The 27,736-nt window shown below is 42.0% G+C and overlaps 2 protein-coding genes and 1 non-coding gene across 8 annotated transcripts in view; 2 read left to right on the plus strand and 1 right to left on the minus strand.

Annotated features, from left to right (window-relative positions):
- Positions 1 to 16,653, minus strand: part of LOC116862657 (tubulin polyglutamylase TTLL5-like) — a 145,218-nt gene extending 128,565 nt beyond the window's left edge. For all 6 annotated transcript variants that reach the window (XM_032850011.1, XM_032850009.1, XM_032850007.1 and 3 more), the window contains exons 1-3: positions 16,481 to 16,653; positions 14,997 to 15,165; positions 9,368 to 9,474 (exon numbers count right to left, since the gene is read on the minus strand). In XM_032850011.1, coding sequence (XP_032705902.1) covers positions 9,368 to 9,474; positions 14,997 to 15,070 — 181 coding nt within the window. In that variant the 5' untranslated portion in view covers positions 15,071 to 15,165; positions 16,481 to 16,653. The remainder of the gene's footprint in view (positions 1 to 9,367; positions 9,475 to 14,996; positions 15,166 to 16,480) is intronic.
- Positions 7,541 to 7,730, plus strand: LOC116862661. The gene has a single exon (XR_004381674.1). It is a non-coding gene; the product is annotated as a U2 spliceosomal RNA (small nuclear RNA).
- Positions 16,654 to 17,017: 364 nt separating the features above from the next.
- On the plus strand, positions 17,018 to 26,189 carry LOC116862658 (probable ergosterol biosynthetic protein 28). The gene is made up of 5 exons (XM_032850012.1): positions 17,018 to 17,126; positions 19,707 to 19,870; positions 22,502 to 22,592; positions 25,197 to 25,315; positions 25,444 to 26,189. Exons 2-5 carry the CDS (start codon positions 19,738 to 19,740, stop codon positions 25,521 to 25,523), a joined length of 423 nt encoding a protein of 140 aa, XP_032705903.1. The 5' UTR covers positions 17,018 to 17,126; positions 19,707 to 19,737; the 3' UTR covers positions 25,524 to 26,189.
- The last annotated feature ends 1,547 nt before the right edge of the window (positions 26,190 to 27,736 follow it).

Here is a 27,736-nt window from a genome sequence, read left to right on the forward strand (position 1 = left end):
TTAATTCCACCTACAACCTCAATTTTCCATTGCCATGTCGGGTTCTGGGGACTAGAAGGTAGAGATCTTTGGAAGGACCATTATTCTGCCTCCCATGGAAGGGAAAGCTCTTCTTTACAGAAAATCCAGCTAATAAATACAAAAGGAAAGAAAGAGAAAATCAGCATTTTACAAAAACCATAAGAGGAAGTAGTTCAGACCAAAACCAATGGATACCCATGGGTGAGAGACTATTGGGAAAGAGGATATCCATGCATCTCAAAACATCACTCCAGAGAATGCTTGTAACAAAGAAGAAAGGCACCCTTCCAATGAGCCAACCTGGTGAACAATATCTCAACCAAATGATGAAATCTGCCATCACCAGTAATACAGTACAATGACATCACATCCTTCCTAATGTGATACACTGAGGAGGACACAACTGCACTAAGTGATAGTCTTACAAAATTTTTAAACCTGAGTCTAAACACACAGAAACAATCAGACATTCTCAAACTTAAGGACATCTGCAAAGCAGCTAGTTGGGAAATCTCTAAACATGTCAATGCCATGAAAGGCACGCACACACACACACACGCCCCAAGTCTGGGGGATTAGAAGAGAAATATGAAAACTAAATATAATCTTTGATTTAGTCCTGGATTCTGGAAAAATAATAACAGCTATAAAGATCAAAAGGGGGACAAACGGGGTAATGCGCATAAGCACTGTATGCCAGAGTATCTCACCAATGGCGGATTTCCTGAGCGTCACCGTGGTACTGTGGTTATGCGCAGGGTGCACCTGAGCTTAGGGACACACTGCTGAATAAGGTGTTAAATTATGAAGTATCTGAACTAATTCTCAAATGGTTCAGAGAGAGACAAGAAATATGACAGAACATTACCAGGTGGTGAGCGCATGGCAACAGTATACACACATTCAATGAATGTACTATCCTTACAGCTTGTCTAAGGGTTTTTAATCTTTTTAGAGTGAATGTTTAGAAAGTGAAAGGAAATCAGGACTCTTCATCATGATAACCACGACCACTGACATCTCCATTTCTGCACATGCAAAAGCCAAAAGCATCATCCGTGCTGGAGACCAGAAGTGTACCTGATTCCACGCCTGCTCAGCAATGCTCACCTCGCAGTGCCAGGCCATAGGGAAGGGAGTCACTAAGGCAAGCAGAAAATCAGAGAATGATTATCCGGGGACTGGGGAGGAAAGGGAGATGATAAGAGAAACAATATATCTCTGGAGTGGAACTGCCAAGAGCTCAAATCCTGGCTCTACCACTTCCTGCCTGTAATTGTGAATAAGTTATTTCTCTATGGTCAATTTCCCCCCTTCTCAAATGGGGTTGATAATAAAGGTACTTACCTCATGGGGTAGGAGTAAGCACTGCATCAATAACCATGCGTAAAACTTTTAGAACATTTGTTGCTGTGTAGTAAAAATTTTTTTTTTTAATTTAAATTAGCCAACATATCGTACATCATTAGTCTCAGGTATAGTGTTCAACGATTCATCAGTTAGTTGCATGTAACACCCAGCGCTCATAGTAAAAATTTTTTTTAAACAGTAAAAATCATCTTAAAAAAGTAAATATGTGGTAAAAGAGCCATAATATATAGTGTCATGCATAAATTATGCATTTTACATAGCAATTTTAAAAATAAAAATGCTATTAATACTTTTTCTCCTGCTTTTCCTAACATAGAAGAAAAATGCAATTATCACTGCACTCAATGACCCAAGCAAGCAGTGATCAACTACTTCTAATCCATACCAACTAGCTATAACCCAACTCTGATACCCTGTGCATGTTTCAAAAGGGGAGTGCAAGAAAACCAGGGTGGAATGACATAAGGCAAGTGTGATTGCTGGGGATTTTAATGCACATTCATGTTCTGTGTCCAGCAATGCTGATAACCAGTTATAAACTAGTGACCCAAGGCCCAAATCTAGCCTGCAGACATGGTTTGTTCATTCTTTGTGGTGTTTTAAATTTAAAACCGAATTAGTCACTAATCTTTTAAAATTGAAAGAATTCATATAAAAATCTCGATTTCTGGGCTTCACTTGAAAGACCTGGCAACCCTGGGCTCTGCTCCCACGGCAAGAGTTAAATGGAGGCTTTGCGACTATAAACTGAGTGGTCCCACTGCCCAAGAAATAACCACCTTATCCATATCTCCTTCCATATAAAAACAAGAAGCAGGGCATGGAACGGTCTTGCTAGCAAACTGCCAAACATCTGCTATCTGAGCCTCCGGACACACACTGCATCGATTCCAGGAGATTACAGAATTTCCTCCTCTCCAACCACTCCCATGTGCATCAGAAGGCGACCTAAAGCACCAGGACTCCTGGCAAATTCCAGGACCAGCAGCAGCAGGGTGAACTAAAACAAGGAACCAATAATCTGTCAGCACAGAAGCACCTAGGGAGTGATGAATGCCCTAAGAGGTCTGGACAAAAATAGCCTGGGAAACTAGAATGAAGATAAAACAGAATTTTCTTTTCTTTTTTTTTTTTTTTAACTTTTAGAATATAAGAATAACCCTTCTAATGACAAGAGAGTATAGCTTTGCCTGTGTCAGAAAATGAGGTCTAGACCTGCACTGTTGAAGATGGTAGTTGAGAGCCACATATAATTACTGAGCACCTGGAAGGTAAGTAGTGTGGGGCACCTGAGTGGCTCAGTCAGTTCAGAGTCCGACTCTTGACTTTGGCTCAGATCATAATCTCAAGGTTGTCAGATCAGCCTCACATGGGGCTCAGTGCTAGGTGTGGAGCCTCCCTGAGATTTTCCCTCTGTCCCTCCCTCGCTGCCTCCCTTTCTCTCTTTCTCTAAAAAAAAAAAAAAGAAAAAGAAAAAAGTAGAAGAAGAAATGTAACTAGTGTAACCAAGGAACTGAATTTTAAATTTTATTTAACTTTGTTAATTTAAATTTAAATGTGAAAACGGACACTTAATTCAGTTATTGGAAAACTTGTTTGGAACAACCTGAACATAAGAATTTACTTTTTCATCTATAATGTTTATAAAGTCTAAATACTGATAAAAACTTCTGATGAAAATTTTGTACCACATTGAGATTGTATACTTACAGTGTAAAATATACACTAGAAGTCAAGTATCTTTTTTTTAAAGATTTTATTTATTTATGTGAGAGAGACAGCAAGAATGAGAGCATTGGGGGAAAAGGGCAGAGGGAGAAGACAAGCAGGCTCCCCACTGAGCAGGGAGCTCTGTGTGGGGCTCAATTCAGGATTCCGGAATCATGACCTGAGCCAAAGGCAGATACTTAACTGACTGAACCAACCAGGAGCCCCTAAATGTCAAACATCTTAATGAAATTTTCTATACTGAGTAAATGTGGAAGTGACACTTTGGATTAAATAAAATATATTATTAATACTAATTTTACTTATTGCTCTTTTTTTCTTTTTTAAGACTTTATATATTTGTCAGAGCACAAGCAAGGGGAGCGGCAGGCAGAGGGAGAAGCAGGCTTCCTGCTGAGCAAGGAGCCCGATGTAGAACTTGATCCCAGGATCATGACCTGAGCTGAAGGCAGACGCTTAACCAACTGAGCCACCCAGGCGCCCCTATTTCTCTTTACATTTTTTAATAAGGCCACTGGAAAACTTGTATATACCTAGCTTATATCATATTTCTATTGGGCAGTGCTAGCCTACACAAATGCAAACTTATGCAATTGACACATTCAGAAGCAAATTATAAAAAGATGTTTCTTTCTAGGAACAGATTACCTTAAACTGAAAATATCTCTCTTGCCTCTAAAATGCAATCTCGTTTACATGTTCAAAGTATACGCAATTTTGAAAAAAACCATGGAGCTAAGTAAGGAAAAAAATCTATTTCTGGAATATTTCCCAAATAAAGTATACGAAATCATACTGTACCAAAAATATTAAAAGTAAATTCAATGGAACATTTAGCAGATAACAGAAAAAACAAGGCTGGCATCTAACACTCTAAGATCAGCAGAAGGTACCTAATGCCCCAGAAACACTTCTCAAGGGGATTTAAACACAGGATTATGATCTGAGCAGATCTATGTCAGCTATTTAAGAGAGGAGGGGGAAAAAAAAAAGACCCAGAGTATTTAACAATTCAGAAATCTGAGGCAGTAACTAGAAATACTCATTCTAAGTCGTTCTTTTCAGGGGTGCTTGTGTGGCTCAGTTGGTGAAGTGTCTGATTCCAGCTCAGGTCATGATCTCTGGTTCCTAGGACACAGCCCCACGTCAGGCTCTGTGCTCAGTGGGGAGTCTGCTGAAGATTCTCTCTCTCTCTTTCCCTCTGCCCCTGCCTCTTGTTTTCACTCTCTCTTCTTCTCTCTCTAAAGTAAATAAATCTTTTTTAAAAATTGTTCTTTTCATAAAGGAGGTTTAGAAAATCATGAAACCACAAAGAATGGGAAAGATACAGAAAATCTGAAAACAAAGTTTGAAAAAAAAGTACAGTGGCTTTTTCTTTAATCACAAGATTGTGTCAAGGGAAAGAAAAAGACATTTAAGTTCTAAAAACACAGGAATTGCTTGAAAAACTAGATGACAACACTGATGAATACTGATTTCCAATAAATGCTAGCTATTCTAAAAAAAAAAGGGCCTGTTTATTGCCACAGAATACAGAGATTCATTTATGTGAAAAGCAGACTAAAACATGTATGTTTGGGGGAGATTATTTACTTCTGTTGTTTTACCTACCTTTGATGTTTGACTCCAATCATATTGAGAGGGAGTTTCTTTGCAAATGTTAGCAAAATCATCAGTTCCTCCAAATTCAGAAAATATGAGTGAACCTATCCCTTTAAGTGGTAACCTAGCAACTTGCTAAAGGGATTAGAACAGGACCCTTTGGGGAGGGAGGGCTCAAATCCCAGAAGCAGGTGTTCACTGTCCTCTGAACTCCTGGCTTATTGTGGGGCAAGAACAGACTTTAAAGTCATATCAAAGTAGAACAGATCCTATTCAACAAGTAAATAGCACAAATTGTGAGCGCCTACTATGTGCCAAATATTGAATGATCTCATTAATTCTTCATAAACAATGCCTATAAGGTAGCTATTATCTCCACCTAACTAATACTAAAACAGGTTGAGAGAGTTTAAGTGATTTGCCCCAGACTTACAGCTAGTAAATGCCAAAGCGGGATTTGAACCAGTGACTGACAACCCATGTAAGACTCTTTCCACTGTATCACACAACAGTTCTGATCCAGTTCTGACAGTGTTCAGAGTTCTATAACCTCTGAAGACAGCTACAGGCTAACCCCAGAATTCAGAGCACTGCTTAATATCAAAGAGGAGTAGAGATAAATGAAATTGAGAATAGAACAATAGAGAAAATAAGCAAAAGTAAACGTTGTCTCTTTAAAATTATCAAAATTGACAAACCTTTAGACTAAGAAAAAAAGGGGAAAGATTCAAATTACTAAAATCAGAAGTGAATGGGGACATTACAACTGATCTTACAGAAATAAAAAGGATTACAAAAGAATACTATGAAGGGGTGCCTGGGTGGCTCAGTGGGTTAAAGCCTCTGCCTTCGGCTCAGGTCATGATCTCAGGGTCCTGGGATCAAGCCCCGCATTGGGCTCTCTGCTCAGCAGGAAGCCTGCTTCCTCCTCTCTCTCTGCCTGCCTCTCTGCCTACTTGTGATTTCTGTTTGTCAAATAAATAAATAAAATCTTTAAAAAAAAAAAAGAATACTATGAAAAAAAACAAATAAAAAGATACTAAGAATAACTGTATGCCAACAAATTAGATAAACACAAAAACTAAAAACACACAAACTACCAAAACTGCATCAATACAAAATATAAAATATGAATAGACACGTAGCAAGTAGAGCTTGAATCAGTAATCAAAAACCTCCCAATAAAGAAAAGCCCAGACTATATGGATTCACTGGTGAATTCTATCAAACAGTTAAAAAATCAACACCAATCCTTCTCAAGTTCTTCCAAAGAAGAGGAGGGAACACATTATATGGCCAGCATTACTCTGATACCAAATCCAGATAGCTATCACAAGAAAACTACAGATCAAAATCCCTTATGAGTACAGATGCAAATATCCTCAACAAAATAACAGCAAACCAAATCAAGCAGCATATTTAAAGGATTATACCATGACCAAGTGGGATTTATCTCAGGAATGTATGTATGGTTCAACATACAAAAGTCAATCAATGTAATACGCCACCTTAATAGAACGAAGAAAAAAAAAATCTAAATTAATGCAGAGAAAGCATTTAACAAAATCCAATACCCCTGCATGATAAAAAAAAAAAAACAAAAAAAAACAAAAAAAAAACACCACCACCAAATAAAGGAATAGAAGGAAAATTCCTGAACATGATAAAGGGCATTCATGAAAATCCACAGCTAATATATTGAATGGTGAAAGACTGAAAGCTTTCCCCCTCAGATCAAAAACAAGAAAGAGAAAGATACCCACTTTTATAATGTCTATTTGACATTGTACTTGAAATTCTAGCCAGAGCAATTAGGCAAGAAAAAGAAACAAAAGACATCCAGGTTGGAAAGGAAGAAGTAAAATCTCTATGTGCAGATGACATGATCTTATATACAGACAATGCTAAAGAATACACACACACACACACAGAGCTAATAAATGAGTTCAGCGAGGTTTCAGAATCCAAGATCAACTTATAAAAATCGGTTGTACTTATGCACACTGGCAATGAACAATCCAAAATGGAACTGAAAAAATAATTCCATTTATGATAGCATCAAAGAGAATAAAATATTTAGGAATAAAGTTAACCAAGGAACTCTAAAATTTGTACACTGAAAACATTGCTAAAGAAATTAAAGATGACCTAAATAAATGACAAGACATCCCATGTTTACAGACTAGAAGACTTCATACGAAGATGGCAATATGCTCCCCATCACAATCCCAACAGCCTTTTTGCACAAATGGAAAAGCTGATCTTAAAATTAATACGGAATTGCAAGGGATCCTGAATAACCCAAAAAATCTTGAAAAAGGAGAATAAAGTTAAAGTACTCACACAACCCAATTTTAAAATTTAGTACAAAGACAAAGTAATCAAAACAATGTGGCACTGGCATAAAGTTAAGATAAATGGAATATTAAGAGTCTAGAAATAAACCCATACATCCATAGTCAGCTGATTTCCAATGACAGTGCCGAGACTATTCAATAGGGAAAGAACAGTCTCTGCAACTAATCACAGTGGGACAAATGGATATTCACATGCAAAAGATGAAGGTGGACCCTTGTTTCATACTATATAGGAAAATTAACTCAAAATGGATCAAAGACCATTTAGCTCCAAATGTAAGCACTTAAACTATAAAGCTCTTAGCAGAAAGCATAGGGATTATGACCTTGGATTAGGCAATGGTTCCCTTAGATGTGACACCAAAAGCATAAGCAACAAAAGAAAAAATAGATAAACTGCACGTCATCAAAATGAAAAACTTTTGCTCATGAGAGAACACTATCAAGATATAAAAAGACATATCGCTTCTTGGCCTTTTGGCTAAGATCATATGTAGTATCTGTTCTTATCAGTTTAATATCTGATAAGTCCTCTATCCAAGGACAATATATTAAATGGATTTTTGGAGCCAAGAGATGGAATAGGAGCTTGCTGGGTCTACTCCACGCAACAACCTGGTATTGCAGTACTTCAGGAATGGTGCATCCCCACCAAATTGGAAAAAAAAAAAAAAGAAAAAGAGAGATAAAAAGACAAACCAGAGAATAGGAAAAAGAATTTGGAAATCAAATATCTGATAAGGGTCTAGTATCTAGAATATATAAAGAACTCTTCTAACTCAACAACAAGAAGTGAAGCAACCCAATTCAAAAAGAGGCAAAGGCGGGGGGGGGGGGGGGGGGGGGGGTGGCTCAGCTGCTTAAGCATCCAACTCTTTTTTTTTTTTTTTAGATGAGTACTTTATTTTTATTTTTTATAAACATATATTTTTCCCCCAGGGGTACAAGTCTGTGAATCGCCAGGTTTACACACTTCACCGCACTCACCATAGCACATACCCTCCCCAATGTCCATAATAAACCCCCCCAACCCCCTCCCCCCAGCAACCCTCAGTTTGTTTTGTGAGATTAAGAGTCACTTATGGTTTATCTCCCTCCCAATCCCATCTTGCTTCATTTACTCTTGATCTCGGTTCACTCAGGTTTTGATCTCAGGATCATGAGTTCAAACCCACATTGGGATCCACACTGGGTATGGAGCCAACTTAAAAAAAAAAAAAAAAGGCAAAGGCCTTGAACAGACATTTCTCTAAATAAGATATGCAAAGGACCAAGAAGTACATGAAAAGATGCTCGGTGTCATTAGTCATCAGGGAAATGAACATCAAAACCACAGTAAGATACCACTTCACACCCACTAGTCAAGCTATAATCTAAAAAACAGAAAATAACAAATGTCCGTGAGGATGTGGAGAAAATGGAACTCTCCTACATTGTTGGTGGGAATGTAGGATTGTGCAGTCACTACAGAATATCCTTTGGCAGCCCTTTAATAAGTTAAACATAGAATTACCATAAGACCTAGCAATTCCATTCCTAGGCATAGACCCAAAAGAATTGAAAACAGTTCAAACAAAAACACATACGTGCATCTTCAGAGCAGCACTATTCACAATAGCCAAAAGGTGGAAACAACCACCAACCGATCAACTGAAGAATGGATAAACAAAACATGGCCCTCCATGAGAGTAACGAGGTACTGATACATGCTACAACACAGATGAACCTTGCAAACATTCTGTTAAGTGAAAAAAGCCAGACACAAAAGACTACATATTGTAGGAGTACATTTGTAAGAAATATCCAGAATAGGCAAATCGAAAGAGACAGAAAGGAGATGAGCAGTTTACTACGAGCTGGGGTAAGGAACCATAGGGAGTGACTGCTTAATGGAAATGGGGTTGACTTTAGGATGATGAAAATGTTCTGGAACTAGACAGTGGTGTGGGTTGTACAACACAGAGACTGTACTAAACGCCAGTGAAGTGTACACTCTAAAATGCTTAAAAGGGCACATTTTGTTCTGTGTCTGTTACCACGAAAAATAACAGTAACACAGGCACACAATTCTGAAGAAAAAGTTCAAAGAAGGAAAGCAATTTCAGATGCAGAAAATTTAAGAAATTCCAAATAATCCCAAAGTATATAAAAAAAAAAAAAATCACGAGATTTGTTTTTTTTCTCATGACCTAGGCCCTTTTCCTATTTACATATGATACCAACTTCTTTAAGACGAGGTTACCAGGGCCAGGCCCAGCCCTGCCCGCCATTGGGGAGGCCATACCTACCTCCAATTACTCGAATATTGTTGTCCTTTGTCAAAATAGCCTCAGCGTGGAACACCAAAACTGGAATTCTCCTGCAGCCTCCGGTCCACATGATACACGGATGATCCCTACAGCCATAACGAAAGGCTTTTATTAAGTGACAGCTCAAAATCTGAATTAATGACTGAAGCAAATCACCATGGTTTGCCGCTTAACAACTTTCCCTCCTCTTGGAACAAGAATCCCAAATGTCCTATGGGAAACCATTCAGCTCCCATTCTTAGCCATGGGGTCTAGTTATGATTAACTCCATCCTTGCTCCGGGGATGGCCTTCGATTGGCCTCAGCCGATCAGGGCCTTCCACCCCTCAGTTCTAGTTAGTGGATCCGGAATGAGCACATAAACCAAATGCAGCCAGTGAGTGCCAGAAGGTACACTGTGAGACCCTCTGATAAAGAGATCTTTTTTCTCTTCTGTAGCAGTGACAGGAGAGATGGCCTCTTCCCCTGGATGGTATAAGAGAATGAGGTATGTAAGTGCAATTGTCATCTTATGACCTTGAGAGGAAAGCCTGGAGCTACAGGTAAAGGAGGAAGTCACTGGGAACCCCACTGGAAGAATGAGAAAAATGAGATCCTGAGAGGCAAATGTGGCATTACAGAATCAAGTCTTTCCTAAATATGAGTTAATAAATTCCCTTTTATGGGAGACCGTGGGAAAAAAAATCTTTAAAATGAAATTTTTAAATTCCTTTTATTATTTAGGACAATTTTTATTTTAATCCCTAGCATATATAAAGAATTCTAATATGTAGCATCTACAATAATTTATATACCTTTTTATGCCCTATAGTCCCTTTTTAGGACAATTTGATAACCCATCCTATGATTCTGAGCTAGGAACCCAAAATTAATACAAGCGCTCCAATTAAAACCACATTATTTTAAAGCAGGCCTATACTAAATAGAACAATATTTTTCCAGAAAATACTCTCCAGAAAAGGACCTCCGACTTTATGCTCTTACTGTAGCCTCAGGAAATCTGTTTAATCAATCTTAGATAGGTATTTACTCACAGATTGGGAAAATCTTCAACCTCCTTAGTGCTAGGGAGCCAGAAGGGAAAGAAATGACCTGAGCCACTACTGTGCGCCAGGAATTAAAGTAAGAGCTTTCACATGTTGTCTTACTTAATCCTCTTGTCCACACTATGAACTGAAAAAAAAGGTGTCTCGGGGAGGATAAGTGATTTGCTCAGGATCAGAGAGCTGGATAAGTAAGGGAACAGATATCTGAACCCAAGTGCCTGACTGCGCTCTAACACCCTCCCATCTCCCTGATCACATTTAAGTGATGTTTTATACACACAACACCTCAAAACCTACCCTTTTGGGAACGTACACTAATCAGTTCCTTAAGGCAGAATAAGATCCACTTAGCCAAAATTTGGGCTGCTCTCAAACACTCACATGACCACATCCTTTAAAAAAGGTCATACTACAAATCTCAGGGTCAAGTCAGACCTTCCCAACCCAAGTTTAAAAAGTTCCCCATTTTGAATGCACAGGCTGCCAGGCTACCTACCAGTCTGAGAAGTGAGGCGGCCTTGGGACTTGGGATGAGCTGCCAAAGTGTTTTAGTGAGGAAAAGCAAAGAACACCATACCTAGTTCACTGCCTGTTTTCTCTGTTCCTGCTTTTTGACTTGAGTAATAGCGCCCATTTGTGAGAAAAGGTATTTATCACAGGCACTTTTTTTAGAAAGAAGGATTTTTTTTTCATGGTTTGCTTGCTTTTTAATCTTAAACACCTGTAAAATGTGGGCAGGGGGCCAGATGATTCCTAGGATCTCTTCCAACTATAATTTTTCCGCTCTATTTCTAAGTCAGAGGATAGAGAAAAAATAGGCAGCCTAAACTGCAAAGTCTTGGACAGAAACTCTGGAAATTATCCAAAGTTCCTGTCAATCTAGCATTAGCTACAAACTGGCACCACTGTGCCCTCCCATTTACAAACAATGGATTACTGCTTCAAGTTAAAACGCCTGACAAGGGTCAGGAACACAATAAACAGATATACGGCTGAGAGGAGCCAAGGCCCCAGCTATGCTATTTGTGGAAAGCCAAATCCCTGTCAGAGAAATCCTTGCACTTGCAACCTATGAAAAGATAAAAGATGTGGTAGACACATTATGAATTCAGTACAGTCAACCAAAACACACTCTGAGCAGATGCTGTTATCCTTAAAAGCACGCTCCCACCAGGTGGTGCTAAAGGCAAAAGATTCAAAATGGTGAGGAAACTGAAAATTGGGACTTCCAATTTTCGTTCACACCAGAAACTGGTATATATTAAGAAAATATGCTCGTACAGGCATGAATGAACACCAAACTTGGATGCTTAATTACCAAAGTAGAACAGTTGTAAGGTTCACTTTATTGAATGCTTAACATTTTGGTTCTTAAGAAGGAATTTCATGAGGCATATATATTATTCACTCCTGGGGCCTAGCCTACATTACTCGAAGCTTCGAGGCCTAATTCATACCAATGCCCTCACTGGAAATGCCTTCCCTGCTTCTGTCCATCTGATCCCACATTTACGCCCAAGACATCTCACTATCCATGTGGGGCCTTCCCCCAGCTCCTCCAGCCCACAGTGATGATGCCTTCTGTCTCTGAACTCCTGTAGTGTTCACTGTATACTTTGTATACAAATATACTTTGTATATTTGTTGAAGATATTTTTATCCCCCATGTATATGTTCATGAACTACTATTAAAGCTGGCTTTTATGATAGGAATTGAAATTATTTTTTTAGTGCCCGAAGAAACCTTATATCACATCCTTCCACATCTATATATAAATTTGTATTTGGGATCTGTTAGCTAAATATAGAAAAAGGGCCCCTTTAAACTTAGTATTTGAAATAATGTCGTGCAAAACAAGGATTTCCTGGACAGATCCTAGCCCTAAAGTCCATTAACACTTTAACATAGCCTTGGGATCTGAGGAGATCTAGCAGATGCCCACGGATAGACATCTTTGGATCACATCAACACCCTTAGATGATTTAAGGACTTATAACTTCTGAAACTTTAAAAATGTAAGCATATTATCCCAAGTGTAAATCACATTAACTTAAGATTCCTAATATATATAATAAGTGTCTGATAGACAAGACATGAGCCAATGGAACGTTAACTGGCAAAAGTCACCAGGAGTCTGAAAGGAAGAGCAAAAAAAAAAAAATCCATGAATTTGGAAGGGGTAGGGAATTACACCTGTAGGTTCACTTACTTGTACTAGAAATTTAGCCATTTCTCAATTATGAATATAGGCCACAAAGCATTATTTGTGTCTTTGAGTCTATCTGAAATTATACATTTTTTATACCATATTACAGCTGTTGCAGATATCTCAAAATATCATTTACATTTACCACTACCTCTAAGTTATGGTAGTTATTACACTTGCCACCAGATCCCCTGTGGTCACGATCTTCCTCATCTGGCATGATGAGGCTGGACAACAATTTGGCAGCTCTCCTCCCAAGCAACCATTCAGCTGCTAAATGGTGACACATCACAGTGGCGGTCCAGACACCTATGATGCTTCCCAATATTCCCCACTTACAACTACCCCCACAGGGTCGGGGCACCTGGATGGCACAGTTGGTTGAGCATCCCACTCCTGGTTTCAGTTTTAAGACACGGTCTCAGGGTGGTGAGCTCAAGCCCTGAGCCAGGCTCTGCACTTAACACAGAAACTGCTTGAGACTCTCTCCCCCACCCCAATTCTAAAATGGATAGATAAATTGGGGAAAAAAAAAAAAAAAAAAAAAAGACTACCCCAACTACCCACAGGGTGATGAGCTTATGCAAACTGAGCAAAACAATCTTAAGGCTGCTGTCTTTACAAAATAAAATCTAACTTTCCCAGGTTTTAAATGAGTAATCTTGTTTAATGCAAAGAGCACATATTACAATATCACAAGTTTGAAGTTTTTTTTAATTTTAATAACTGCATTTCAAGGTAATTGGTACTACTTGCAATGATGTGTATTTTATGTTAAGCACCTAAAAATATTATTCTGATAAGGACTACATGACACCAAAAACCTTTAGAACCCCATGCTCTAGGATGATCTAAAGCAGAAAGTCTCCATTTATTCATTCAGTCGGTGGGTTACTCAGTTGAACTATTTACCGAGTACACACTGCAATATTAGGTTGAAAATCTGACACTGTCGTCTGGAATTGTCAATATTTGACTATTTTTAACCTACCAAAACACCAGTTTCATGGAGTTCAACCTAATACTCATCAGACCCAACTCATTAGCCCACTAATAAAAGAAACAGCCATGAAGTAAAAGAATGATCTTGAAATTAGACTGATGCTTGTAGAAGTTAAAAATTTTGTGAAATAGGTAAGACGCAGCACACAGAAAGCAAAAAGTCACAAGAAGATAAAGCGACCACAGGGAATTATCTATTTAATTATCCTGAATAAGAATGACCCAAATATAATGCTAAATCTCTTTTATTTTCTATGACCTCACAGTGATGAGAAACCTTTCCTAAAGCTTTATGAATGCTTCAATAATTTCTTCTAGTTACATTAAATGTTATCTTCTACTTTATAGAAAGAAATGCACTTTAAATTCAAAATTAAAGCCAGTAGGAATAATCCCTTAACATTTGTATGGCACATCTTCATTTAAAAAGTCATTTCATACATATCATTCTATCTGATCCTAACCATACTCCTACAAAACAGCCTGAGAGATATTACCCCGACTTTTCAAGTTACATAGCACACACATATCCAAGAGGACTCACAGAGAAACTGAAAAACTAATCTTAAACTTAAGTCAGACTCTCTCTTTTTCCTCTGTGTCAAGGAATAATGCTAACAGAGGCAAAAGAGTAAAGTGCCTCAAAATCCACGAAAACTGGGTCTGATTCTCAATTCATCACACACTCTGCATCCTTGAAAAAGTTCTTTGATCTTTAAGGCTGAGTTTACTAAAGTGGAAATAATAACATCTTCAGATTAAATGAGACACATCAGTTAAGGCCCTCACCATCATCTATGCCAAATGATAAGCTACACTTATTCCCATCATTCATTTTTATTGTTACAAGAAGCCAGCAGTCAAGAAACCTGACTCTTTCCTAACAACTCGGGAAAGCAATGTGGTTCAACGGCACAGCAGAGGTTACAGAATTCTAATGTACTGTCCCACAGTTCCTCTGATAAGTTACTTGACCTCTCTATAGACTATCATTCTATCATTGTAAAGGTTTCTGAGAAAATAACGTAACCTGTCTCACAGGGTTTGGAGACCTCCTTTGCCTTCATATCTACAAAATTTAAATCTCCTACGTTAGGAGCTCCAATCAAGAGTTCGCGAAGAGCAGTACCTAGGGCCAATGTTCATTCATGAGCCCAGAAACAGAGCCTTCTCTCATTTCAGATAACTAATGGAGACCAACTCATAAAATCCTGGATTAGACTGTGGATAGAAACTAAAACCAGAGTCTGACTACACCAAAGGAAGGAGACCGCGTGAAAGAAGGTATAAGTAAAAGAGAATTATTTTCTACCCTAAAGGCAAAGGGTCAAACGCAGGCTCGCTCTTACTTACTCTTGGCTTACCACCTCCTCATCCTCTGAGGATGATGCTGTTTCCTCCAGGTCCCGGGCCATCACGACTGGCATTTCCTTTAGGGTTTGTCATGCAGTCAGCAGATGGGGGCCTCAGAGACCTTTTCTTGCAGATTCACCGGATCAAACAATTTAGGTGGCACTGATTCCTGCAAGAAAGCCAAATGATTTGAAAAACAATGGCATTTTCTATTTGATTATTGCTATTGATCTTCCAAGTAATAAATACGAATGTTTACCTAAATGGCGTCCATTTAGGTAAGAAGCTTACCTTCTATCACAATGCCTCACTTATGCCACAAAAATCAAGATTGTTTCAAACATACTGTCTGTCCTCTATGTATTTAAAGAGCTTTTGTTAAGTTTGAGAGCTGTTATTAAGTTTCTCATTTTTCTTTTATATACTAAACGTAACAAGAATTAGCTCCTAGGAAAGTCTGAGATAGGTGGCTGACTGACTAAAACATAGACTCCTTGCTAGAAAAGCTTGACTTGGGTTAAAAATAAAAACTCAAGATTTACTACCCTTGAATATTTCTTTAGACACTAGGACAAGCACACAGCTGAAATGCCTTCATATTTCACTAAAATAAATTCAACCACTAAACTAAAAGATTAATATATTCTCCTCAATCAAAGTGATTAAGTAGCTGGGGAAAAAAACAAAAAACAAACAAAAACTCGTCCTTCCACTCTCAAAAATTATTCTCCCTTACTAAAAATCACAAACTCTGATTTGAATCTCAAATAGACATTAGAATAGGATATTTCTAACTTAAAATATTTTTGCATATGTAAAAAGTACAAGTGTGTTGTGTGTTTAAGGATGAAATCGAAGTTACAGATAAAGAAAATGAACAAGTTTAAATGACCATAATCCTGTTACTCAGAGATAACGATCTGATGTCTATCTCTGCAAATCTTATTTTGTTATACATTCAAAATATGGTAAGACCGTAATCGGGACCAAAAAACCGCCGATCCCGATGACGATCCCTACAGATCTTCAGCGGAATGGGCAGTATCTAATAACTTCAAACGCGTTCTTCCGAGGACTCCCGACGGGATTTCTAGATCTTTCCCAAAATGTTGGAAAGTCCTTTAAATTAAAACAAAACAAGCAAAACCTCCAAGCGAGGAAGAGATGACAAACCTGTCCCAGGCTGCCAGCAGAGTAGAGACACGGAGATCGGAAGAAGATTAAGGACACTCGCCCAAGAATCGTCTTCGTCCTAAAGGATCAGCCCCTCGGCCCCACCCCCGGCTCACCCCAATCCCGGGTAGATCCTCAGATGCTCCCCAAGGGAAGGACAGGGATGACTCCACCGCAGCGATTCAGCCCAGTGCGCCCGGAAGCCAACAGCTACTCCCGGGCTCCGAGAGGGAAGTGTAGCCGCCGGCGCCCGCCCAGGCTCGGGAGCTCACCTCCCTCGCGTAGGGGAGCGCGCAGGCGCAGGCGTTTACCTGTCTCATCTTCCCATGGCTCCGGGAGGGCCGGCGGGGACCGCGCTCTGCGCCTACCACCCTCCTCCTTCCCCAGCCCGGCTCACTGCAGCCGCCGACGGCTGCTTCCCCCGTTACTACAACAACCAACAAGCAACCGCCCGCTCGGAGCCACTGCGCAGGCGCCCGCCTCCCCGCGCTGACAACGCTCGGCTTCGGGCGCGAAGGAATGTCGTCACCGCCGCGCTGCGCGGGCGCAGAGCTTTGCTCTCGGTAGAAGTCTAGACTTCTTTTTTTCTGCTCTCTTTCCCTCCACTCCTAATGGGTAGACTCCAGCCCCGGAGTTCTTCCGCCACGCTCAGCAGGAGGGTTCGCTGCGTGAGCGGCGGTACCTGGGTGAAGCTTGGGCAGCGGCAACCACTGATTGGCAGTAAAGGGATTCACGCCCCATCTCCTGCTCGAGCAAAACCGGAGCAGCCAATCAGAGCGAGGACTGACGGAAACAACCCAATCCTGGAGCCGGGCTGTGGGCGGGGGCGAGGACAAATGGCTCAGGTGGACTCCTCGCTAGATGTGCTTCAGGGCTTTGCTGCTGCTGTTCTCACTGCTGCTGCTGCCGCTGCTCCTGCTGGTGCTGCCGCTGCTGTGCTGGGGGTCCGGTCACCAGGTACCGAGAGTGTTGGGAGAAGAGGGAGGGAGGCGTTTTTGCGGCATCTAATTGAGCGCATAGGGAGAGTCTGGAAAAATGGAGGTGAGATGGATGGAAGATCGCTGATAGCAACCTTTTTGGGGGGACCAAGGAGTTCAAGAGACCTTGACAAGGGGGAGCTGGGACTATGAAGATGAAGAAGGCTTGGTAGGTTCGGGGAACCAAAGAATGAATGAACGAATGACCAGCCACTCGGAGCCTAGCGCAGGGCAAGCAAGGAACCTTTCCACTTTCTCTTGTAATTCCCACAGTAACCCTTGTGATAGGTATTTTTAAAGCTCCGTTTTGCAGATTTCTCACCTAGGGTCGTACAGCTACAAAATGATTGTGGAACGATGGGAACCTCCTCCTGACTAGTTTTAACACCACATCTTTGCTGGACCAGGCCAGGACAAAATTTGAGAACAGATGTTAGATACTTTAGGAGGCCCTAAAGCTTTAGGGAAATGGGGTTGAGGGATTTGGTAGAGCAGTTCCGAAGAGTGCTCTGGCTTTGCCCTCATCAGCTATCTGTTGGGATTTCTAAGAGCTTCCGTGAAATGGGCGTAAGTTCTCTCAAAGAGGGGAGCCATCCACATGGCTTTTCTGACCCTGGGAGGACAAAGCCTGAGTCACCTGTTGAGAAATGGGGAAAAATAAGGAGGATCAGGGGATCTTGGCCCATGCCCTGACCGCTTCTGATTGCCAGTAAAACTCTATTCTCCCTGGACTTCAATAACATCCATTGCTGCAATCTACCATTCCCTGAGGGATTTTGCTTCCTCCTCTAGAGCTCTTTTTTGTTTGTTCTTTCTTTTTAGTGCTTCACATTGTCTTAGGTCATGGCTGACTTTCACATTTATTTCAGCTGGGTAGCATAAGACCATACTGAAACTTCTTTCAGAGTGTCAAAGGAAGCCTGATGGTTTATCACCACTTCAGGCCCAAGAAGTCAACCTGACAACAGATAAACTTTGGAAAAAACAAAAGACAGCCAAAAAAAGAAACAAACAAACAAACAAACAAACAAAAACCTCAAAACCCAAAAAACACAGACTACAACACTACAGTGAAGATGAGAAGAAGTAGTTGTATTATTGGATTCTTTATCTACATGAGTTTTATTTAAATCAAGTTGATTAAGGGGCCCCTGAATGGCTCAGTTGGTTAAATGCCTGCCTTTGGCTCAGGTCATGATCTCAGAGTCCTGGGATTGAGCCCCACATCGGGCTCTCTGCTCGGTGGGGAACCTGCTTCTCCCTCTCCCTCTCAAATGAATAAGTAAAATCTTTTAAAAAATAAATCAAGTTGATTGAAATCATTGCTCTTCAAGGGTTTATCTAAGCTTTTTTTATTAAACAAAAAGTAAATAATGTAATTATATTTTGTATACAACTTCAAGACAGAAGTGGATACAGTGTGCTTGCCTTCCTTAAAAATAGAAACTTCATCAAAATATTCTCAGGCAGTATTGCAGAGCAGGATTCTTAGCTCTGCCATGTTGTTAGCTGTGTAACCTCAAGCAAATCACTTATTTCTCTGTGCCAGCCCTCATCTGTGAAATGGAAATAGTGATAGTGCCTATCCACCTTGTTTAGAGATTAAATGAGATACTTTATGTTAGGTGCTTGCACAGTGCGTGACACATACAAGTGCCCACTACCTGTTAGCTATCTTAATTTCTCTTGCAACGCAACACCAACATTGTTGGTCCTCCTCCACATAATTTTCATGCTAGTTCTCAAGTCACAGCAGTTCATTTAACTTTTATATCATTCTAGCTTATGGAGCACGAATTACCTGAGAACCAGAGTAGAGAATACCCAAGAGTGTACATATTGCCTTCACTCCATAGATACCACTCAAATGTGTGTGGCTTTTGTGAGCTTCGAAGGTTCTGTCATCAATAGCCAGGCAGGTATCTGTTGGTAGATCTAAGTGAGCCACTTGGATTACAAGGGAATTACATAAAACAAACAAACAAACAAACAAAAAAACTGGGCTAGAAGTAAAGATATTAAAAGACTGATTCCAGCCAAGAGAAAAGGGTTCTGATTTAGGCTAACACTGTGGAGAAGTTGCTTAGACAAAAGTAAGTACTGTGCCATTTACTGCAAAGTATCCTGTTCATTCACCACGAGCAGTGAGAGTAAATAAATAACAAGACCGGTTTCTATGACTCTTACACAGAAGGCCATTTTATTACCTGATAGTCATATCTGTACACCTTCTCTTTGTTCCCTTTTTTCTCCGTTATTTTTGCTTGGCTTACCATTTCTAGGCCCTGCATTTAGCCTTTGTCACTCTTGGTAAAGGTTAGCACCCTTGGGTTTAGGGTAGATGTCCAGGCAGCTTGCGAACCTTGTGAAGTAAGAATAGTACAGGAAGATAACAGGGTGTGGGCAACTTCAGGGACTGGGAAAGGAACTAACGAAGTGATTCCCAAGATAAGCTTCGTGTAGCCTCCGGGAGTGGGGCACAAGTTAACTACCCAAGCCAGGGAGCTTATGGTTGAGTAAGCTAACTGCTGTCTCCTGTTTTTTTGCCTTTGTTCCCAAGGCAAAAAGCCCTGTAGGGTTGGAGGGAAGTCATGAGCCGTTTCTTGAACGTGTTACGAAGCTGGCTGGTTATGGTGTCCATCATAGCTGTAGGAAACACCCTGCAAAGTTTCCGAGACCACACCTTTCTCTATGAAAAGCTCTACACAGGCAAGCCGGATCTCGGTAAGAAATTGGAGAATGGAATTCTTCATGGGAGTGGTCCCAAACTGTGGTTTCCAGGCTGGTCTGTGCCTAAGAACAAGCTAGGACGTTCAAAAACAAACACACACACAGCACAGGTGTCCATTTTCTTGTCTAGACTTAGCTCCTGAAACTTCCACCCCGAGTCGGGCCCTAATTTTTCATAACTTCCCAGGTGATTCCGATGCTGGCTAATCTAACCTTTGGTGGCCATTAGAATAATGGCCTTCGTGGATAGCACTTGGCCCTTTTTCCTCCCAAGCTTGTCTGAATATCTTTTCATCTATTTTATACTGTCCTTTGCATATTACAGGCAATACAAAAAGTATTACAAGGGCAGTGAGAAGAGAGTTATTTGGTGACACTGGGGTGCCCCACTAGAAAGCTATAAAAAACCTTTTCATATTATTTCATTCCTCTTCAGAAGCTAGGTTGTGCCACATATAGTTTATTCTGTGTTCCAGATGGGGAGTTACTGACCTAAGGACTTCTTAAACTGTGAAGAGGCCCCAAGAAGCTATCCAAAATTCCACTGAGCTGGTCTCCCAGAGTGGAACTTAGAAGGCCTCTGGTGGCCTTTCCCAGTTTCTTGAACCTCCCTGCTGAGCGTATTTTCACATTTCAGCTTGTGCTTCCTTGCACTGATGTGTGGGATAATGGTGTTTGAGCTGCAGCACCATTTCACGCAGCTGACAACTCTGTGTCACATTTATAGCTAACCCAGATTCGGGCTGTGACCTAGCTCATGTTTCTGCAAGATCTCCATACAGAATAGATCAAAGTAGGCTAAGCCTCCCTTTGAACAAAGCTCAATTGGAGTAAAGTACCTGGGAACGTAGGTAGGACATTTCCACCGTGTCCCCCTCAAATGCTGCTCTCTGATGTCCAGGAACCCTTTGTAGATCCACAGGATTTTAGGGATTATCCGGTCTAGTCCTTTAAGTTTAAAGTTGACAGAAAAACCCAGGGGTTATGCGATTCACTCAAGGGTGTATAGTCGAGTTGAAGAACTATTGGGAGGTAGGGAGCATGGTGGGCTGGGAGGAGTTGTCTGCCTCCAGCCCAGAAGTAGAGACTGCCACCCCCCCCCCCAATCAGGGGGCTCTCATAATACTCAGCTGATGCAAACAGTGTTCTGGAGCATCCCACAGAATTTTGCCTGATGCCTAACCTGCCTGGGGTTGGTGAAATACTCCACTTTTGTATCTCACTAACTAGACCCAGATTCGGGCTCTGGGTCTAGTTAGAACTCTTTCCTCAGTGTTTTCATCAGAAGAGCTATCAAATTGGTTTATAAAGAATGTAGCCTTCCAGGGCCAACCACTAGATATTTGGTTGGCATGTGGAATTTTTTTTCTCACCTTACTACCATCTGAAGGTCTTCAGTGTTGTAGGAATTGGTATCACTGTGTGGTTTTCCAAAGGATGGAAAATCCTGAAGGCCCAAGTAAACATTAATAAACCTTTCAGGGTGCCTGAGTGGCTCAGTCAGTTAAGCATCTGCCTTCAGCCCAGGTCACGATCCCAGGGACCTGGGATGGAGTCCCACATCAGGCTCAGAGCCTGCTTCTCCCTCTGCCCCTCCCCCCACTTGTACATGCACGCACTCTCTCAAAAATAAATAAATGTGTTTAAAAAAAAAAAGAAAAGAAAAGAAGTAGACCTTTGGTTATCAGTCTTGTCCCTTGAAATTTCTCTTGCTCAATAGACCAGCAAAGGAAGTATCTTTACTTTCATGGCATCCCCTGCCACAGAATATATTAGATAAAGAATTCTACAGTCACCCAGAAAGAAAGTCTTTTTAGAAAATACTTACTCCCAGGGCCTACCTCCAAAGAGTATGATTTAATTGGTCTGCTACCCAGGTCTTGGTAATTTCATAAAACTTCTTTAGTTGACTCTCAGAAACGCCCAGAGTTAAGAACCTGCTGTGGTAGACTGTGATCCCTACTTTCAGGACAAGATATTTCATACAGCAATACCAGAATAAAGTCACCCAGAGTAGGGTGGCCTCAGCAAACACCAAGGAAGCAGCACTTTGTTCCAGTACCAAGTGCACAGGAAACCTGCCCAGTGTGGGCTTTGTTCAAATAATATAGATCTGGCTTCAGGAGAAGACTTAGGTCTCTTCAAGGCCAGATTGAGCATCTAAATATGTTGCAGGATTTCTGAGCTCCCTCTTGCATCAGCCTTGAAGGCTTACTGACCTCCTAGGCATCTTGTCCTGATGCCCCACTGTGTGCAACATTCCCTCAGACCTATCCTGATCCAGTCGGGCTGGACGTCACCTGCACCAGAGTGGTTTTCAGGACAGAGGTGGAAACTGCTACAGTCAGGAGTTACAGCCTAAGTGTGGGCTCTTTGTTGGGTTCTTACTCTTGGAATGCCCCCGCCCAACTGTAGACATCTGAAGAGGAGCTGCACAGTTCTCACTGTGGAATTCCTTCCATTCCTTCTCGTTACCATGTGCAGCCCCAGAGCCTCCCCTCTGTCCGGCTGAAGGGAGTTCAGGCTCAGCAGCCTGCCTCCCATGAATCACCAGTTAAGTAAGAGGAGTTTGGAGGGAACCCTGACACTCCCCTCTCGACACTCTTGGTTTTCTCTGCTCTACAGTGAATGGCCTCCAGGCTCGGACTTTTGGGATCTGGACACTGCTGTCATCAGTGATTCGCTGCCTCTGTGCCATCGACATCCACAACAAGACGTACGTAAGGGAAGGAAGAGTTTTAGCATCCTGTCGTTGGAAATCAGGTGCTAGGCATACCCAGTGTGGGCCTCCCCTTGGAGACCTGTTAATTTTCATACATTAGCCGAGAAAGTGGATAATGAAAAGTTAATGGTTCTATTCTTTCCAGGCCTTAAAAAAAAAAAAAAAGAAACCATAATAGACCTCACAGGTCTTTACAGTTTGAAAATTCTTTGGAAGTGGACAGCAACAGGCCGTGTCATGATCCAGTGGCCTGCATCACACCCCTCTACTTCTTCGCTAAAGAATCAGCCTTTCTTCTACTAAAGAAGGAGAGTAGTGCACTCTTTTTAGAACAGCCACCCACATAGACCTTATTCTCACATTCCTCCTTAAGAAATAGGAATGAACAGAAACTCCAGTCCCCGAAAAAAGGAACCCACGAGGAGACTGCTGCATGCTTGTGCCCCGTCCATAGGTGAGGGTGAAAGTGAACCCAGGATTCCTATATTCTGCCTCTCTAGGGTACTCAGACCAGGCTGAAACATTTTGCAGACAACCACAGCCTCTCGTCTGAATCACGCTATAACCGGTGCTGACCACTGGAGGGGGCTTGAACTTCCTTTCCAACCATCCTCACCACAGTCAAAAGGGGGAAGTTTGCTCAGATCCCTGGCCGAGGCCACCAAAATGTCAACTTCACACCAAAATATTTTTTTGCCATATCTAAGTTCTCAGCATTTGGGAAAAGAGGGTAATGATATTTACTGAGCACTCCTGATGATGCCTGGAGCTTTCACCTGCATAACCTTGATTAAGTCTCCCAGCAGCCCTGGGGGGTAATGATTTTCATTCCTGAGTCTGCAGATCTACATGTTAGAGATGCAATTAATTTGAACTAAGGAAGACTGACTCAAGTGGGATTTGAAGCAGGGCTGTTAATTCTCTGATCTCTCCAAGTTTTTTAAATTTTTTTTGAACTTGAAACTATGGTTTGACTCATTCTAGACTGACATGTGTTTTGGGAAGCATTATGGTTCCCAGTGAAAGTAGCAGTGGAAACAGCCTGGGGCCCAGGCATGAAAACAAGAAAATGGGCCCTTGTCTCCATTGTGTTAGTAACTCCTTTTGGAGCTGTAAAAGTTCATTACAGCGAAAATCCACTGTATAGATTTGACTCCCCCCAAACTTAGCTACTAACAGCCTGCTACCCACCAGAAGCCTTACTGATAAGAAAGTTGATTAAGACATATTTTGTGTGTCTTATGTGTTAGGTACTGTATCCTTAAAATCAAGTAAGCTAGAGCAAAGGAAATGTTACTCAGAAAATCATAAGGAACAGAAAATGCATTTACCGTACTGTACTACGATGTGTTTTTTTAAAAATCCACATATAAGTGGACCCATGTTGTTCAGGGGATCAGCTGTTGACCTCTGCCTCTTGGTCTCTTTATGTATACAATGAGACTAGTAGATCTGAGGGCAGGGTGACTAGGAGGGCGAAAGAATTAAATAATCCCATTCATTTCCCCTTGTCCTGACACAGGATAGCCATCAATGCGGACTTCTGTTTCTAGCCTTTTGTAACCTGGGACTTTAGTACATGCTCTTTCTGATAATACATTCTGATTCTATTTCCTCCCTAAACAGAAATTCAAAATCAACACCCATATACACATATTTACTAAATGTATAAAAACATGCACAGGAATGATAAAATTGAAATTTAACATATCCGTTCCTTCTGGGGAGGGGAAGGCAGGGGAATGGGGTCTGGGTGGGATAAGGATACACAGAATGCTTTAACTGATATCTGTGACATTTCATTTCTTAGAAAAAAGTATCTGGAGCAAAAATGCCAAAACATCCTGATTGGATGGAGCTGGGTACTGGTTGCAAATGGGTTAATTATCGTATTCTGTCATCAACGCTTTTTTGTACCTTTGCAATATTTCATAATCTTAAAAATGTCATTGTCAAAAAAAAAGAGATCTCCAATCGAAGTGGTCAGTCATCCTATAGCCTTTCTCCCCTCCACCTCTTTGTCAAAACTGAGAAACACATTCTCTTCCCATGAGTTATCACTGTGTCCTCCACCTGATCATGTTCCCAGGCTAAGACCCAAAATAACAACAGCCCGCATGGCAAGAGCATCTAAAAGCCCCAGAGAGGTCCTCACGGCTCATGCTGCACTCAGGCCCTTCATTCTGTGGCGTCCATCCTCTGAGCACTGACCAGCTCCTGGTCCAACACCTACCAAGTAGGCTTGGACTACAGAGCCAAGCCAGTCTGATTAAGTAGAATGTGTAAGCGTGATTGCTCCCCAGCTGTCTCTACTGCTAGGAGTGCCGTAACCCAGACTCTGCGTTGCTCTGGCTGGCTTCACCACCTTGCTGTGACTTAGAAACCCACTCTGGATGCCAGGACCATTCTCCTCTCAGTCTCGCCCTTGAAGCCTTCACTTTTGCCCTAGTAGAGGGTAAATTAGTGTAGTGGAGCAGATGGGTCTTTCTTGGGCCCAAGTCTGGATTGACGTTGGGGGGAGTGGGAATCGGACCATTGCTTGTCCCGTGCACGGAACAAGCAGGCCTCCTGTTCCCATTTCTGTCTGCTCCTTTGTAGGCTGTACCACATCACACTCTGGACCTTCCTCCTCGCCCTGGGGCACTTCCTGTCCGAGTTGTTTGTCTTTGGGACCGCAGCTCCCACGATTGGCGTCTTGGCCCCCCTGATGGTGGCAAGTAAGCACCTGCCCCCCCAGACCTCCTATGGGAACTGTACCCTAGGGCCTGGGGTGGGAGAGCAGACATACAAGAGGATAAGAAAGTGCTGTGCTGATGTCCGCCACCTTTCTTTTCTCTTACTTAAGGTTTCTCAATCCTGGGTATGCTAGTTGGCCTCCGGTACCTAGAAGTCGAACCAGTATCCAGACAGAAGAAGAGAAACTGAGGCCGGCGTTAACCACCTCTGAGACTTCGTCTTCCACCTTGCGTCCCCTTCCTTCATCCTCCATCCTCTTCTTTCTGCTCCATCCTGAGCCCTCTTACCACTCCTAGCCTTTTAGGTTTGGGGTTTTTCTTACACTTCAAAATTTTTAAGCTACAACCTTCACACAGAAAATATAATGTGTACATACAATTGAAAGAATCCTTTTAAATGATTGCATACTCTGTCCCTTCACCCAGATCAAGAGATGTCCAGCACCTCAGAAACCCACTATGTGCCCTTCCCCTACCTACAGTCTCTTCCAGGATCCCTTTTCCAGCCTTCTGCTTTTTCCCTTTATTTTCATCCCTTCCTCTGACTTGTGTGGTGGGAACACGTGAACTATGAAACTTACAGCTGCTGCGCTACCCAGAGCAGCTGCCACCAAGGGCTGCTTCAGGAGGTCGCCCCCCGAGGTTGGGCTCCTCTCTGCTGCTGGCCCCAAGACTCTGAACCATCCGAGGAACAGGCAGTTCTTCTAAGAAGGGCTCCCCTGTGAGTAAGCATGGCTCGTATACTTGTGTCTACAAGTGGATCAGGGTTGGAAGAGTCTGGGCTGTTTTTAGACCTTCTGGTCAGCTCTATTTGTGTAACAAATTTTGTAATAAATAGAAAAATCCTCTGCTTGGATCAGTCCTTGTACTTTGATCTCCCCTAAGCCAGGAGCACTCCTGCCCCTCTCCGAGCCAGAGTGTAGGAGAATCAAAGCTTTTTGCTGATCAAATACACCCTAACTGGTAGGACAGTTCAAGGACCCAGGGACCCACCAACTATTGTCAAGAGGTAGGAAGAAAAGCAGTGATCTTACGGTGTTAGCATGTGAGTGTAGATGACGTGTTGCTCACCTTAGAAAGTGAATGAAAGCATGCATGGTCTGGATTTGGATGCTTTAAGCATACGTCATAGAAACATAATTCCAGATAAGCCAAGACAAGACCCAAAGGATCTGAAGAGATGATTTAGAATAGAATGCATCATGAATTTTATCATTCTTTAACAGCCATCTTGGCTCCCTTTCAAGATGATTTAAAGTAAAATTCGTCGAGTCTCTCTCCAGCTGAGAACTGCTAACAGATAATGGTGCCAGAATGCCACAGGCACCGTGCATTCACTAAGAAACGTACAGAAAACTGAGAGCAGCATGTCCTAGCCACAGCGTAAGGCCCACCCGCCCGGGAAGGGAGAAGTGGCAGTAGGTCGGATAGTTCAGAAGGAAAAATGGTGACACAACTGCAGAGGCCAAAAGCATGGACTCTGGCCAGGGCCAGATGGTGCAGTCGTATAGCAAACACTTCAGCCACACTTTGAGGAAGAGCCAGAAACAACCGCGGGCTCTGAGCGGCGCCCCCGTGTGTGGACCGTTCACATGTGTACACAGCCCAGAAGGCAGGCAGGGTCACGCGCAGGCCGGTGAGGTACAAGGTACCACATAGGCCCACATTCAGTCTTCCAGCCTTGTCTTGAAACAGTAGGCGCCGTGGGGAGGGTCACATCTGTGTGAACAGAGGATCCACCTCTGCAGTGGGCCCTGGGAACTGCTGCTCTAGCCCCAGGCCCCTCCCATCCCGTCCCGTGGGCCCAGGCCCCACAAATGAGCTGGAATCTCGGCTACCACAAGACACCTCTGCTCCATCTAATGACATGGCAGGCCACTTGGAGAATCTTTTATTGTCTTAAAATATCTGGCATTATAAGTAGAAAATACAAATTACGCTTTTAAAGGAATGACCAATCTGGTAAACGTTTTGTTAAAAAGTTTTAAGGAGCTGGAGAGTAAACACATTTCTCCTTATTAAAAAGCAAGACATGCTTCCTCTCCACCTCTCTTCCACCCCCCAACACTCCCCTAGCAGAAGTGTGAATTTCTCTTACAGCACATCTGGAATGTTTGTACACACACACACACACACACACACACGGCTCCCCTCAGGCAGCAGCCCCCCTGCCAACCCAGGCTGCCCCCAGATGCCCAGACCAGGCAGTGGCCACAGCCCAGCAGCACCATGGACATGATCACAGCTGCTCAGCGCAGGAGAAATGATTCAAATGTCTTATTTTGGGGGGACACTACCCCAGCCCATGAGGAGAGCCAGATAGCAGGCTGGGCAGGCGAGGAGGTCTCCCTGGGTTGGTTTAGAGGGAATCCCTTGAGAAAGAAAAAAAAGGGGGAATCCCTC

Source organism: Lontra canadensis, unplaced genomic scaffold (genome assembly GCF_010015895.1).
Source record: "Lontra canadensis isolate GAN:19392208 unplaced genomic scaffold, GSC_riverotter_1.0 scaffold291, whole genome shotgun sequence".
NCBI classification, from domain to species: domain Eukaryota; kingdom Metazoa; phylum Chordata; class Mammalia; order Carnivora; family Mustelidae; genus Lontra; species Lontra canadensis.

Bases quoted from the DNA above. Each gene is read 5' to 3' on its own strand.
- LOC116862658 (XM_032850012.1), top strand. From the start codon at position 19,738: ATGAGCCGTTTCTTGAACGTGTTACGAAGCTGGCTGGTTATGGTGTCC. The intron at 19,871-22,501 runs GTAAGAAATTGG...TCTGCTCTACAG, and splicing joins CACAGGCAAGCCGGATCTCG to TGAATGGCCTCCAGGCTCGG. The intron at 22,593-25,196 runs GTACGTAAGGGA...GCTCCTTTGTAG, and splicing joins ATCGACATCCACAACAAGAC to GCTGTACCACATCACACTCT.